We start from the raw sequence: 15,776 nt of genomic DNA, 5'->3' as shown, positions 1-15,776 counted from the left end.
GGCGGATTTCTCCATTGAAAGCTTTGGAAGCCTATTTCATCATCATCATCATTTATTTATACAGCACCACTAATTCCACAGTGCTGTACAGAGACCTCACTCATTGGAGCATACAGTCTAAATTCTCTAACATGCACACACACAGACAGAGAGAATAAGGTCAATTTGATAGCAGCCAATTAACCTACTAATATGTTTTTGGAATGTGGGAGGAAACCGGAGCACCCGGAGGAAACCCACGCAAACACGGGGAGAACATACAAACTCCACACAGATAAGGCCATGGTCAGGAATCGAACTCATGACCCCAGTGCTGTGAGGCAGAAGTGCTAACCACTAAGCCACCGTGCTACCCCATTTAACAAGGATTGCAGCAGTGCATGTACAACGGCAATATTTTCTCACTTTCGCCATCTCAGCCAAGTCAAGGCTCTCAGTTCCACCGTGTATGCATGATCCGGCAAGCCGGAGTCAGAAATGCGCAGATGCATCTAGAACTAGCCGGAGAAGCGTTAAGACTTCTGCTACCACTGTCAGCCAGTATCACTAAGACGCTCTGGCGATATTTAATTAGTAAATTGCATCGATAGCTGATATTTGTTATTGCCAGGGCCCCGGTTATCCAATAGGCTGACCTGGCTGCAGCCTAGGACGCAAGATATTTAGGGGTACGAAATAATGCACAATGATAAATACCCCTGAAAGTGTAAAGCTGGGTACAGACTACAGAATATAACTGCAGATGCGATTTCTGTAACAATTTTGCCAACGGCTAAAAAGATGTTGATCATGCAGATTGATGTGTACACACCTACACGATTTACCTTCAGGTCTGTGATCTTCTTCTCTCATAACCATCTGCTGAAAAGATCGTGACTCTGAACACTCTATAGAGATCTATGGACACCATAGGCAAACCAAGGGGGTTTCCTAGTACCTGGAAACCCCCTCCAAGCCTGGAATACTGTATAATTGAGGTGGCTGGACCCTGCTCCCGCTTCACACAGCTCTGCTTGAAAAGGGAGAGCTGCTTGCACCTAACAGTAGTACACACAGCATTGCCCATGTATATTATGGGGATAGGAAGAGTTGGAGAGCAGCCAAGCACTGTCTAATATTATAGCCACGCCCCCATGCATGCTGGTCACGCCCACTGGCGGCAGGGGTGTGGAAACCCCCCCTACAAATCCTGCGTTTGCCCCTGGACACAGTGGTTATCTATGTGAATGGATGACAGGGATCCGGATGCCCCGAGTATGGCCCTGTTTCAGGTACAAATATGTGACTTTGCATTGCACTTACAGTATAATCGGGTAAATCTGCATAGTTACTGTAGTGTAAATACAATGGTGAAGATAATCCCCCTTAATGGGAGTATCAGCAGGCGGCTCAGTCCCAGGACATGTTAGGGGCATCTTGCCTGGCACAGCAGGGGGTATTTGTCTCTTGTGTGGGTGTGACTGCATTGACTGGATCACACTCCTCTGTCAAAGAAGACAGTGGGCGAAAATCTGAGCTGTGTCTTTAAGGGTCATCGACCCACAAATAGGGACATTTATAAATAGTTCTTAATATTCACAAGAGATCCACTTTGCATTCTTATCTTCTGACTTTGTGAATTAGCCAGAAACCACATTGCATAACTTCACTCTCTGCTCCGCTGGAAAACTATTAAAATTGTGATTTTTATACTTTCAATCCTTCTTTTTTTCCCTTTGTCCAGTATATATATAGTATATAGTATATATATATATTTATACATGTCACAATTGCTGAGGTGAGGTTCGGATGTCAGACTTCAGACAACTTTACTGATTTTTAGACAACTTTATTTTGAAGCTGCTCTCAGACTTGTCTCCCAAAGTGTCTCTGCATCTCCTCCGATAGGTACAATAGAAGCTACAGCTGTTTGGTAATTAGCCTGTTTTGACCTTTTTAGTGGGGGTTACAGATCTACCCTTAAGACTAAGTTCACACGGTTGAAGCTAAGTTAGGCGAGAACAACGTTTACGGTGTAAGTCATGGGGATATTGTTACACTATACTACAAGGTCCCGAGGACAGGACAGTTTTCCTTCTGCGGATTTTGTACTCCTTAAAGCACTTTTATTTATTACTAATTTACATCATATTTCCTTTAATTGATACCCTCTATCTATATATAATCTGCAGGGGTTCACTTTGCAGACTGCAACTACGTAACCAATCACACATCACCATCATCATCTCCATTTATTTATATAGCGCCACTAATTCCACAGCGCTGTACAGAGAACTCATTCACATCAGTCCCTGCCCCATTGGAGCTTACAGTCTAAATTCCCTAACACACACACACACACACACACACACACAGAGACACACACACACACACAGACAGAGAGAGACATACATACACACACACACACACACACACACACACACACACACACACACACACAGACAGAGAGAGACTAGGGACAATTTTGATAGCAGCCAAGTAAACTACCAGTATGTTTTTGGAGCGTGGGAGGAAACCGGAGCACCTGGAGGAAACCCACGGAAACATGGGGAGAACATACAAACTCCACGTCTCTTTTTTCTGATTGCGCTTCTATACAATTACATCAATACACAATTGAGGCGCACGTGTTACAGTCTGATTGTTTTTCATCAGAATTTAAGCAACAATAACCTTTGTTCAGACAGAGCAGAAAGACATCTTCAGTGTCCCCTCGATGTAGACAGTTGTATCGCTGGACGGATCACTGACCACTGGTCACACACAAGGAATCTTTAACACATAAGAAATGATATCAGGAAGTTGCAATAGGCACCATTGTGAGTGGGAAATCCATGTTTTTCGTTATTTTTGTCCTTTTTTTTTAAAAAACAAACCCATAAAAACAAAAACATGTCACTTCCATCTGTGACATTTCTAATTTAGAAGTTGTATACAGTGTAATAGTAAATACAAAATATACAGGAGAGCCCTCTCTTATAAATAGCTTCTGCTGATTTCAGTTGAAGTCTGCGGCACTGTGGCTGAGGAGCGCCAAGACGGGAGGGGCCTGGTCGGAGGTCCTGCCCAATGCGCCCATTCACCGCCCCATGTGAGCTTGACTGTAGGGAAGGGAAAGCGCCTCACTGGTACATACTCATGACCCTCCCAGGCTGTGTGCGCCGCCAGCTTTTGCCAAGGCTTTCGTAGCCTTGGGGGGAATTGGTCTAGGAGAGGCTGTACCAGAGCCTGAGGGTACTCTTGGTGACCCCACCGTAACTGCATCAATTTTTTTTTTATGTGACAGAAGAGCTTTTGGGAATTTTCAATGCTAAACCAACCATCACAAAGTGGTCTATTTACTACTGGGAGATTCTCTGTGTTTAAGAAGGATTGTGGTGCAGGATGGTGATGGCGGAGAATACCAGGGGGAATCAGGAAGATATCATAGATATCTACACTGATATACCTAGGAAAAATACCTAGGAAGGCATCATAGATATCTTCCTAGGCATTTTCCAGGCCCCACCTCCTACGGCTTCAGCAGGGCTGGGAGAATGGGAAAAAAAACATCTTTATTATTTCAATAAAGCATTTTTTTTTTATGATCATCACCATTTATTTATATAGTGCCACTAATTCCTCAGCGCTGTACAGAGAACTCACTCACATCAATCCCTGCCCCATTGGGGCTTACAGTCTAAATTCCCTAACACACACACACATAGACTAGGGGTCAATCTGTTAGTAGCCAATTAACCTAGCAGTATGTTTTTGGACTGTGGGAGGAAATAGGAGCACTCGCAGGAAACCCACGCAAACTCCACACAGAGTCCATGGTCGGGAATTGATCCCAGTGCTGTAAGGCAGAAGTGCTAACCACTAGGCCACCGTGCTGCCCAAAGCATTTTTTCATTTTAATCTTGTAACAGAATAAGGTACTACTACCATAGCCGGCTGTGTCCCCTTCATTTATATTACAGATGCTCACTGACCCCCGTGAACTGGTTTTGATTTTGGTTTTGGATCTGGATTAGCTTCGTGTTTTGGTTTTGGCGAAACCGCCCTCCTGTGTTTTGGTTTTGTATTTTTTAGAAAAAATCCTAAAATATGCTAAAATCACATAATTTTGCTCTTTGTTTGATCCTACATTATTATTAACCTCAATTACACTCATTTCAAGTCATTTGCAGTCAATTTTGACCACCTCACAGATCACAATATTATTTTCATGCACTTTCGGACAAATACTGCAGCGACCTGGCTGGATGGTAAGCGACAGAGCAATGACACAAACACACAGCAGTTCCTACCACATCTAGGACACATTGGCACACAGCAGTGGCAGAAAAGAAAAATGGTGCAAGATGGAATTGCCCTTGGGCCCGCCCTCTGTCCTTGTCTAATTAGTAAACCACTCCCAATAAAATAGTTTAAGGGCGTGTCTTAGTGGAAAGGGATATGTGACATCACGGGAGGTGAGATATGATGTCACTGTGGGCGTTTCCACATTGTACCAATTTGGGGCGATCAAAAGTTGGGAGGAATGGAAAAGTCTGAGCCAGCTGTAGCCATGGAGAACATTAATTGCTGAAAGCATACAAATTAACAGCCACTTGAGAAACAACAAGACACGTGTGTCTCTATATGAAAATGTCATTTATATATCCAGCTTGCTCCTGAAAGTGACGTTTGTGTTTCTTGTACTCAAATAACAGCAGAGAATCAATATTAATTTGGTTGAATCCAAAGTACTCAGAGGGGATGATGCAGAGTTGGTTGCAAAATGGGCGTAAATTACTTAAAAATAAAACAAAATGATGATTATTTCCGCTCAGAGTTGTACGTCTCTCTGTGAACACGCCCTTTCTGTACTCCCTCTGTTTGCACGCCCTTCCCTCCCCTTTCTGCCTCTCCAAGTGTTAGGAGGTGCAAGTGTCAGGTACGTGCAAGTCTGCCATGGCGCGTATGCCTGGGCAGCACGGTGGCTCAGTGGTTAGCACTTCTGCCTCACAGCACTGGGGTCATGAGTTCAATTCCCGACCATGGACTTATCTGTGTGGAGTTTGTATGTTCTCCCCGTGTTTGCGTGGGTTTCCTCCGGGTGCTCCAGTTTCCTCCCACACTCCAAAAACATACTGGTAGGGTAATTGGCTGCTATCAAACTGACCCTCGTCTCTCTCTGTCTGTCTGTGTGTATGTTAGGAAATTTAGACTGTAAGCTCCAATGGAGCAGGAACTGATGTGAGTGAGTTCTTTGTACAGCGCTGTGGAATTAGTGGCGCTATATAAATAAATGGTGATGATGTTCATGATTCTCCATGCACTGCACATTTGCGTAATTTGCGCAGTGCAAATTGGCAAAAGTTTGACTCAGGTCCAGAGTGTACAGAAAATTTATATTCATATTCCTGTCACTATGAGTGGCACCAGATTGCACACAGGGGTGAGGACAGTGTGATTGGTTTGACTTGACACCCCCCCCCCCCCCCCCCCCCATAATAAAAGTAGCCTGCCAGCCCTTTCACACAGTGTAACATGAGTGCATGAATAATACAGGCACAAACCTAAACCAGACCAAATCCTTAGGAATCCCTAAATTATAGTCTGTGTGGTTTATCTGATACCAGTGTGAAAGTCTCCAGAGAGAAGGTCCCTGAATAACAGAGGAAGCCTCATTAACCCCTGAGGTCAAGCCTAGAGCCACTGTCTGGAGCGCTGGCTGTGTGCACAAGTCAGCCCAGCACAGTGAGAGTTAAATAAAACACAGTGCAAGGAAACATGAGAAGCTGCCTGGACTGAGCCTCCATGGATCCCGTACGTGGGGCAGAAGCCTCCCCAATTCCTCCCTCCCTGGTCTCCTCCTCTCTCAGTACAGTTAGAAGCTGAGAGCAGCCCCAGAGCCGGCTAGATGAGCCAGAGGATTGCAGCAGCTCACACATCTTCCTGGGAATATCATTTGTGGTTTGCATTGCACAGATCATTAGCACATTGCTTGGATTACACCGATCTGCTGGGAATCTGCAGAGTTACAAGAAGTTTCTGCAAACTTTTTATTTTTTTTTATTATCCTGAAATTGTTCTTTTCTCTAAAGAGGGTTCGCAGTTGAGCTGCAATCAGGCTGAGGTTTCATCTGGTTGCTTTATGCATGTGAGAGGAACCTTGGCTGCCTGGATTGGAGTTTTAAGGAAATATTTAGAAGATGGGAGCCAGATCTAAGCTATGGTGGTCACTTACTTTATACTTACCCCTCCTGTGCTGCCTGACAGGGGAGGTCTACTCTTTTGGGGATGAAGAGGAAAGGAGATGTGACCCTATCAGGATTTCCATGTGCCAGAATCTTGGGTACAATGTTACCAAAATGCCCAATCTGGTTGGGCATGAACTGCAGACGGATGCAGAGCTTCAGCTGACCACCTTCACCCCTCTCATACAGTACGGGTGCTCCAGCCAGCTGCAGGTGGGTTGACCTTCTTCATTGCACCTCTTAGAACAAAGGAAAGGCAAACCTGCGGTTGTTGTAGAACTACAAGTCTCAGCAGACCAGGGACTTTGTACTTTCACAACTGCTGGAGAGCCACAGGTTGCTTGAGCCCCCCACACAGTGCAATCAGTCAAAAACATCTAGGTAGCCCTGTTCCCTCTATTTCATATATTAATGACAATATTTTAAATCCAGTTTAGTTATTATGTGATACAATGTAACTGTTATGACGTTTCCTGGTGGAAAATCTCACATGAGTCATTTCAGAAAACTACTGTTGATAAAATGTCATTTTTTTTGTTAATAATTAACACTGGACTCTGAAGTTTGCTTTGTATAACTGCTACAACGTCACATGCAGTTCAACAGCATCACTCACTGTACAGGAGATTCTCATAAAAGTGTTATCATGGGTGTGTATATCTTCTCAAAGGGATTTAACAATTCAAATATCCTTACTGCCTGAATGGAGAAACCCAGCTGTAATGCATCTGCATAGCCTATTAACCTAAACAAAGACCCAATCTATAGCTCCCCTTTAAATCCCATGAGTGGATGCATTGATTTCTTTGTAAGCAATTGTTTACAGTAAATATACCACTGTAGTAGCTGTTTGCATAGATATCAACAGAAAATAATTAGTATCAGGTGAATTTGCATCACTATTTTTGCACTTCTTTATAAACAAGTGTTCCTTAGCACTGTGTCATTGCAAATGAATGCACATTAATACCTCCATCATCATTGTTCTTGAATGGTGCATATGGTATTACACAGCAGTGCACACAGGGACATTAGATGGAGTGTTGGCTTTCTCCTAAAGGTGTCACAGTTCAACTTTTAAACATAAAGAAATAGCTCCTGGAATTCTTCAATTAGAACATTTGGTTTAGCTGTATAGTTGGGGGAAATTGACAGTACAGACTACAGTTCATGAAGCTTAGCTGTCATCTGTAAATGGGAAGTTGAGGATAGTATTATATAAATTGCAAAGATTACCAGTACAGTGTACAAATAACAAGTTAAAGAGTGTAATCAATAGCTTTTAATTTAATGTGGTTAATTTTGTATAGCACCACCATATTACGTAGTGTTGTACAGGGAGAATTGAATCAGTCCCTACCTACCACATTGGAGCTAACAGTCTAAAATTCTGTACCACTCAAACACACGAAGGTCCGTTTTATCAGCAACCAATAAAATACTAGTTATTGGGAACTTTAGGAGTTGGGATCTTTACAAGTACAATCTATAGTTAGGACATTTTTTTTATTGCAATCTTTATATTTGGCAACTTTTTAGTGCAGTCTATATTTGGGAACTTTTTTAGTGCAATCTACAGTTGGGAACATTTTTAGTGCAACCTATATTTGGGAACTTTTTTAGTGCAGGGACTTTGTATTGGCAGTTTTCTCTCTGTCTGCCATGCCAGTAACCGGTGCAGATCCCTGGGCAGAGATAGTGGAATGCTGCCTCCAAGCAGTGCTTCTCTCTTGACACTTTGCACACACATTGTTGATATAAGGATTGCAGGTCTTTGTGAGAGTGACAGGCTGCACTGCAGGAATGTGGGGGGCAGATCTGTTTACTTGTCACTTTCTTCAGTCTTTTTCTGTGGGAGACTGATTTGAATCCCTGCTAATTTCAACTTGTTAAAGAAACAGGGCATATTGAGTTCCCCATTAGCCAGATCTCTGTGATAATTGCTTATAGAAAGGATAAGAAAAGAAAGTGAGTACTGAGAGCTGGAGGAGAGAGGGGATTTTTTTTTGTTAACAAGGAGACAGTTGAAAAGTTTCCAGATGGAGACTGTCCCACTGATCCCCGTTTACCTATGGGTGGGAAGATCACTGATAAGAAACTGATAAATTACTGCAGCTAATCAGAAAAAAACAAACAGTTTATGATACTGGGGATTACCAGAGCACAGGGCTTTGGGATGGTTTAGGAATAAGTGCTTTAAGTTGAAAGGTCATACAGGAATATAAAATAAATCATTGTCACTCATTCCGGAGCTCTTACCAGTGTTTAACTCAGACTTGATTAGAAAGTATTTCGTTTACATTAGCTCTGGTATTACATTTCTAACAACAGTCCTTTCCTCCTTTGAATGGATTGCGCTCCTTAAAAAATAAGAGCAGGGTATTTTAGTTACCCAAACAAAATGTCAGCGTTAAGCAGATAGATATAGATATAGATATATATATATATAATTTTACAAAAAAAAAAATTGGGACCAGATGCTGTTAGCCTTTTCAAGTTAGGAACTTTTAAAAACCTAGGGACTTTAATTAAACTTTTTTTTTTCCGTGGCCCTCAATGTAGATCAAAGGTGTATTTAATATTTTCTATAACTCATTGTGCACTTTTTAGTTCTTTGGGCATTGTTTATTGGATAATGAAATAGTGTACCTAATAAAAATGTATTAAATGCAGTACAGAATGTTACGTTTCAAAGGGATTGCATTCTTTGTAATGATTTAGTCCACTTTTTGACAGTTGTGTACCTTTTTATTATATATGTTTATATATTCCTAACTTATTTTTATTTTTTTTTGTAGTTTTTCCTGTGTTCCGTGTACGTTCCGATGTGCACAGAGAAGATTAACATCCCGATTGGTCCTTGCGGTGGCATGTGTCTCTCGGTCAAGAGAAGGTGTGAGCCGGTCCTAAATGAGTTTGGATTTGCTTGGCCAGAAAGTTTGAACTGCAGCAAGTTTCCTCCTCAGAATGACCACAATCACATGTGCATGGAAGGTCCAGGAGACGAAGAGGTCCCGTTGCACAGCAAGACTTCAATGCAGCCCGGAGAAGACTGCAACACGTTTGGATCAAATTCGGAGCAATACACTTGGGTAAAAAGAAGTATGAATTGCGTCTTGAAGTGCGGCTACGACGCAGGGCTCTATAATCGCCAGTCCAAGGAATTCACCGACATCTGGATGACCGTATGGGCCAGTTTGTGCTTTATCTCCACTGCGTTCACCGTCTTAACTTTCTTGATCGACTCGTCCAGATTCTCCTATCCGGAGAGACCCATCATTTTCCTGAGCATGTGTTATAATATTTATAGCATTGGTTATATTGTGAGGTTAATCGTGGGCCGTGAAAGAATATCCTGTGATTTTGAAGAGGCGGCTGAACCTGTTCTTATTCAGGAAGGGTTGAAGAACACAGGATGTGCCATTATATTCTTGCTGATGTACTTTTTTGGAATGGCTAGCTCCATCTGGTGGGTTATTTTGACATTGACCTGGTTTCTCGCAGCCGGCCTCAAGTGGGGACACGAGGCTATAGAAATGCACAGTTCCTATTTCCACATCGCCGCGTGGGCTATTCCGGCAGTGAAGACGATCGTTATCTTGATCATGAGACTTGTCGACGCCGATGAGTTGACCGGGCTATGCTACGTTGGCAATCAAAACATCGATGCTCTCACTGGCTTTGTAGTCGCCCCGCTCTTCACCTATTTGGTGATCGGTACTCTATTTATAGCCGCTGGCCTAGTGGCTCTGTTTAAAATTAGGTCCAATCTCCAAAAGGATGGGACGAAAACAGACAAATTGGAAAGACTAATGGTCAAGATCGGTGTCTTCTCGGTTTTGTACACCGTCCCGGCTACGTGCGTCATAGCTTGCTATTTTTATGAAATCTCCAACTGGGCCATCTTCCGTTATACAGGCGATGATTCCAACATGGCAGTGGAGATGCTCAAGATCTTCATGTCTCTCTTGGTGGCATCACGTCTGGCATGTGGATCTGGTCGGCCAAGACGCTACATACGTGGCAGAAGTGTTCAAACAGATTAGTGAACTCGGGAAAAGTAAAGCGAAAGAAGAGAGCTGACGCTTGGGTAAAGCCTGGCAAAGGGAACGAGACTGTGGTATAGCCAGCGGTTGCGCAGAGTCTTCTTTTATTTTGAAAGAGAACGCTGTTGTAAATCAAGTTTAGTTACTTTTACTGGAGACTTTTGGTCTTGCAAACAGCTGGTTAACCCTAAAAACTTCCTCTTGGAGGTGCGTTCAGCAATCTAATGGTGCACTGAAATTTGAGGAAAGGAAAGCTTGGTTTCCTTTTGGTTTAAGACTTAAAGGCTGACCAAGAGGTAAAAATTAATGACCTCAGGAAACACAAAGCTAGAGTTTTTACCAACTCTATATAATGTGTCAGCATGGAGTCCTTTTCTGAGTCTTCATTTGTACATTTCAGCGCTGCATCAAAGCAAATGTTTTAGGTTACATTGTGGTAAAGTCTTAAATCTTGTACGTGATTGGAAGGCTGCTTCCCAGAGAACCGACTAAGGGACATGTCTATTAAGCAGCGCTAAGGCGCAGGGCACATTTCATTGTTCCACGAGTGTTTTGCAGCGTATCACCACTGAGTAAACATTGCCCAAGTTTTATTTTAATATTTTTCTAATTTAGTTTAAAAAAAAAAGAAGAGAGAAAACACTGAACACTGGAAACTAATTCGCGTTTGACTATGGTGCCTTGTAAACTAAGATATTTTCTATTTTTTGTGTGTCATTACCTAACTAATTCACAGATAATGGATTACAGGCCGGTCTAATCTCTAGCACTCTGACCCCTGGCAGTGCATTATGGGAGATGTAGTCCAGTCTCGTTGTTTATTCATATTTCCTGCTCTAGAACTTAATGGTTCCAGAGATCTGGAAATGACAATTCTCTGTGTTTAGTTCATAATGCACTAAAAGTTAAATTCTATAGAGAATAAATAGGCTCCTATGGACTTAAAGGAATGAAAAACAATGCACTATTTGCTATCTGGCTTTATATATAGAATAAGTATACTCTATGTCAGGTATGGCAACCTGTGGCTCTACAGGTGCTGTGAAACTACAAGTCCCAGCATACCCTGCCAGCTATTGGCAAAGCATGCTGGGGATTGTAGTTTCACCAAACCTGGAGATCCGCAGGTTGTCCAAACCTAATCTGTCCGGTGCCTTTGTGAGATATAAGTAAAAGAAAAAAAAAAGTATTAACACGTTGAACATTACAACTCCTATATAGACTCTGCTCTCTGTTTTGCTGCTGAAATCGGATGTCGGTTAAGAAGTACTTGTCACCTACACAGTGTAGTGGCAGCTATTATGTAATAGGAACCAGTATTCACGCAGTCTGTCAAACTTGTGACATCACTGACTCGTGATACAACTGCCTTATGATTACTGTGTACAAGGTGTCTCACGCCTCAGTGACCTCAGAGTTCCTGCTTTCTCACAGAGATCCCGCACACCAAATAGTCCTTTGTATAGGGGACAGGTGCACCTAAACTACAGGTGTGTCAATCATTTTGACTGGCTTGACCTTCAAAGCACTGACGTTATGAACAGCTTAGACATAATTGCCAACTCCTTAATTTCCAGAGACAGTCCAAGGGATATCGTTAACAACCATTCTAAACAGAGGTGTTGCCCATAGCAACCAATCGGATGCTAGCTATCAATTCCTAGAATGTGCTAGATACATGCTAGCTAGAATCTGATTGGACAACAACACTTTTTTCCTTTTTTTTTAGAAGGTTTGATAAATCTGCCCCCAAAGTTTATCCTTATTTTTTTCAAAAGTGACCTATTGTCCAATACAATTTTTTTTTGTTCTGTATATAAGACGCCATTCTCATTATTTGTTCTAATTCTCTGATTATTGTAAGCTATTATTTATTAAAGAAGAACATATATGATGCAAAAAATGCATATGGCATTAGAATTAAGTCTGTTGAACATATAATGATGGAGATTAGACCGCCCCAAGGTCTGCTTAAACGGCACCGTATGTAACATGTTTACATGTGACTTCCTGTGAGCAAAGTGTTCCTGGGAATTATTTTCAAATGTTGGCAATTATGTCTCCTATACATTCTCATCTACTTTAGCCTGGTGTATTCAGTGCCCCCATATCTTTCATTAGAAGCAATTGTACTGCTGTGTGGAAGACGCTGAGGGGTATATTTACTAAGCTACGGGTTTGAAAAAGTGGAGATGTTGCCTATAGCAACCAATCAGATTCTAGCTGTCATTTATTTAGTACATTCTACAAAATGACAGCTGGAATCTGATTGGTTGCTATAGGCAACATCTCCACTTTTTCAAACCTGCAGTTTAGTAAGTATACCCCTGAGCCGTTTATAATAATTGTTACTAGCAGGACAAACACTGTGCGTGGCAGCTGCACAATAGAGAACGAACGGTCATTGACAATTTTATGCATTTTGAGATAAAGTTGAAGCAGTAATTTTTAGGGAAATTCAGAAACAAATTCACTTTGAACCTTCCATAAATCTTTCACTGAGAAGGCACGATGCACGATGGCGTTGTCACATCATTGCGCAGTGGGGGGCAGAGCACTGAAGATGCAAATCACGTCAACCCCTCCCCTCCCCCCCCACACACACTTGCTCTTGGGACTTTAAGTCCAAGATGTAGTCAAGCACAGACAATGGTTTAATTCCCACCATTGTGTTCTAACATTTTAACCCTGTGTTAACTTTTTGTGGGTTGCGGCATGACCTATGTCTCATACATTGACGCGCCATACCGGTACAATAGATTGTATCGGTAAAAGCACAACGCGTGGAAAGCGCATGTTAACGTGGCTAAAAACGTGCGCTTGTATCTATTTCTCGGTGCGTATGTGAGAATGATGAGGGTGGCAGACAACCTATCCGTTCTGTAGGTGGCAGGAACGTGATGTGATCTGTGTCGCAAATTGTTGCCAGACCATGCAAATTCCTCTGTGACTTTTAAAAGTAAATAATCGTTGTCTACAAATTACTTTTACTTGCTCGATGGACGCTAATTGCGTATTGTTACATCGACCAGTTCATGTGAATGTTTAGTTGTTTTTGGACAGAGGAAGAGTTTGCTTTTTTTTTGGTAATTATACTGGTTGGAATTTTCATTTATTTTCAAATCTATGAGGTCAGCACTCATTCTGTTTGCTTATAATTGAACATGACCCAATACGTGTATTAACTGTGTGATATCTGATAATAATCCACTTACAGAGTGAGAAAATGAAGAGTGCTTTTACATTGCATTGCCCAAATAATAGCTGCTGCTGTGGATAAGACTTGTTCATTTATAGTAGCTAATACTTTTTAATTGGATATAAAAATCTGACGCAAGCAATATGAGAACTTGGGATATGTAGAGGGGAAGTGGAGGTGTTGCCCATAGCTGGTAGCTAGAATCTGATTGGTGTTGCCCAATCGGATTCTAGCTACCATTTATATATTACATTCTAGAATCTGGTTGCTATGGGCAACACCAATCAGATTCTAGCTACCAGTTATCTATTACATTCTAGAAAATGAGAGCTGGAATGTGATTGGTTGCTATGGGCAACACTTCCACTTTTCCTTTTTTTTTAGAAGCTTTAGTAAATCTCCCCCATCTGTTTATTTTAGGAGTTGTATTCTCTATGTGTAAATGTATCCATGTGATAGCCTATGTCCTTGTGCCTTAGAAGTCAAGCAGACGCTCACTTCTGATTACTCCTGTTGAAATGGAGTTATGCCTTTTAGCGCTTCATCCAATTTATATACCTGCTGACGGGACAATGTCTCGCATGTCGAGGAACACTTCCAGGTACAAGCCATATACTCATGTTAGACATGAATTTGTGAAACTTCTATGGAAATAGACACTGCTTTTTATGGGTGTTATATTTTGTATATGTCTTTTTAATGATATGTCTTGTAAATTTCTAATTTATCACTGTACAAATCTTTTATATTTAATTTTTTTATCAAAAAAATAAAAATAAAGCACATTTTCAGCTGCTGGGTAGTGTGTTCCTTTACAGTGCAACATGGAAACTGTACAATGTACCTCACAAATGTATGTAGTAAGCAGAAATAGATCTGTGGGGACCAGAGTCTGATTGTCTAATAGACAGACTAGGCTGTAGCCTAGGGTGTGAAGCTTTTGGGGTGGGGAGGGGGGGGGGGGAGCTCGGGGCCACAGGTGAAGGATCGGAGGGCCACATGCAGGCTTAGGGCCGCCTGTTGTCCATCATTTGTGTGCAGTCTGAGGTAAATTCTGTTGTTATTATCATGGTACATGTCAGTGCGTCAGTACAGGGTGTGACATGTTCTTCCTTATATAATGCACACATCTTCCTAAGCCATGAAGCGACATCAGTACTCGACAATTATACACATATAATTTACAGGGGCTCAAATATAATTTGTATTATATATATATATATATATATATATATATTGCATTATATATGGAAGGGATAGTGAAAGGAGGGCTATGCTTATTTTCTGACCTTTCTCCATCCAGCAACGTCTGTCAGTCCTTCTGCAGTCACACTGTCAGTGTTTGAGTGTCTGCAGCAGCTGTACAGAAGGAATATACGGTTTCCAATGAAGGAAAGACACAACTGGATAAGGAATGGCAGAGTGACACAGTGACAGGGATATAGCCAGGGTCTGTTTATTTCCCTAATGCTGCCTACGGTGGTCAGTGTGGCTGCATTAGCTCTGCAGCCTTGAGATTTTTATATTTTTCTTAAACCTTCTCCTTTGTCTAGTCACTGTGCGCCACCTACTGGATGGAGAGGTAAAATGACTTCAGGAACAAAGATATATCAAACCTCACAAAAAGGAAAATTGAAGGTGTTGCCCATAGCAACCAATCGGATTCTCGCTATCATTTTCTAGAATGTACTACCTAAATGATAGCTAGAAACTGATTGGTTGCTATAGGCAATGCATTCAGGTTTCCTTTTTGTAAGGGTTGACAAATCTACCCCTATGTGTCCTTACCAATTTGTGTTCATACATCTTTGTGCGTTTTCGTTGCGCCATGGCTTTCTGGACGCTGCATGCTCTATATCCGTGGGTTGGATCGATGTCACTACACTTGAAAAAGTCAATCTCTAGCACTATATTCCTTGTTACCCTGATCTCCACAGCCCACTGTGACCGGGAGTGGTAGACTTTGGGGGAAAGGGGTGGAAAATTATGACAGTGGAACCCCACACTTGTTGCCCTCAAGTTTTAGTGAAACCAGCCCCACTCAAGTTAATAGTCCATCCATTATAATGAGGTTTCTCCACAAAGTGCACAAGTTAGAAACCGTATTGAAATATATAGGAAAAGCAGTGTGCTGCTTGCGTTCTGGGCGCATTCGCATATGCATGCAAATGTTCCCAACGCATATCAACTTCATGTCAACTGCATATCAAATTCATAGCATTTATAAACATTTTAACATGCAGTTTGCACTTGTGTTTTTTGACGCAAATGCAAAGCAAAAAGTTGACTATGGTCTTAAAACAG

General features: G+C 41.8%; 1 protein-coding gene across 1 annotated transcript; it reads left to right on the top strand.

Annotated features, from left to right (window-relative positions):
- Positions 1-5,880: 5,880 nt before the first annotated feature.
- On the top strand, positions 5,881-14,268 carry FZD4 (frizzled class receptor 4). The gene is given in 3 exon segments (XM_075198695.1): positions 5,881-6,440; positions 9,026-10,196; positions 10,199-14,268. Coding segments are annotated over 3 exon segments (1,584 nt in total). The 5' UTR covers positions 5,881-6,182; the 3' UTR covers positions 10,354-14,268.
- The last annotated feature ends 1,508 nt before the right edge of the window (positions 14,269-15,776 follow it).

This window comes from Mixophyes fleayi, chromosome 2 (assembly GCF_038048845.1).
Source record: "Mixophyes fleayi isolate aMixFle1 chromosome 2, aMixFle1.hap1, whole genome shotgun sequence".
In the NCBI taxonomy this organism is placed as follows: Eukaryota; Metazoa; Chordata; class Amphibia; order Anura; family Limnodynastidae; genus Mixophyes; species Mixophyes fleayi.
Note: the sequence above shows the minus strand (reverse complement) of the source record. Positions and strands in the feature narration are given on the sequence as shown.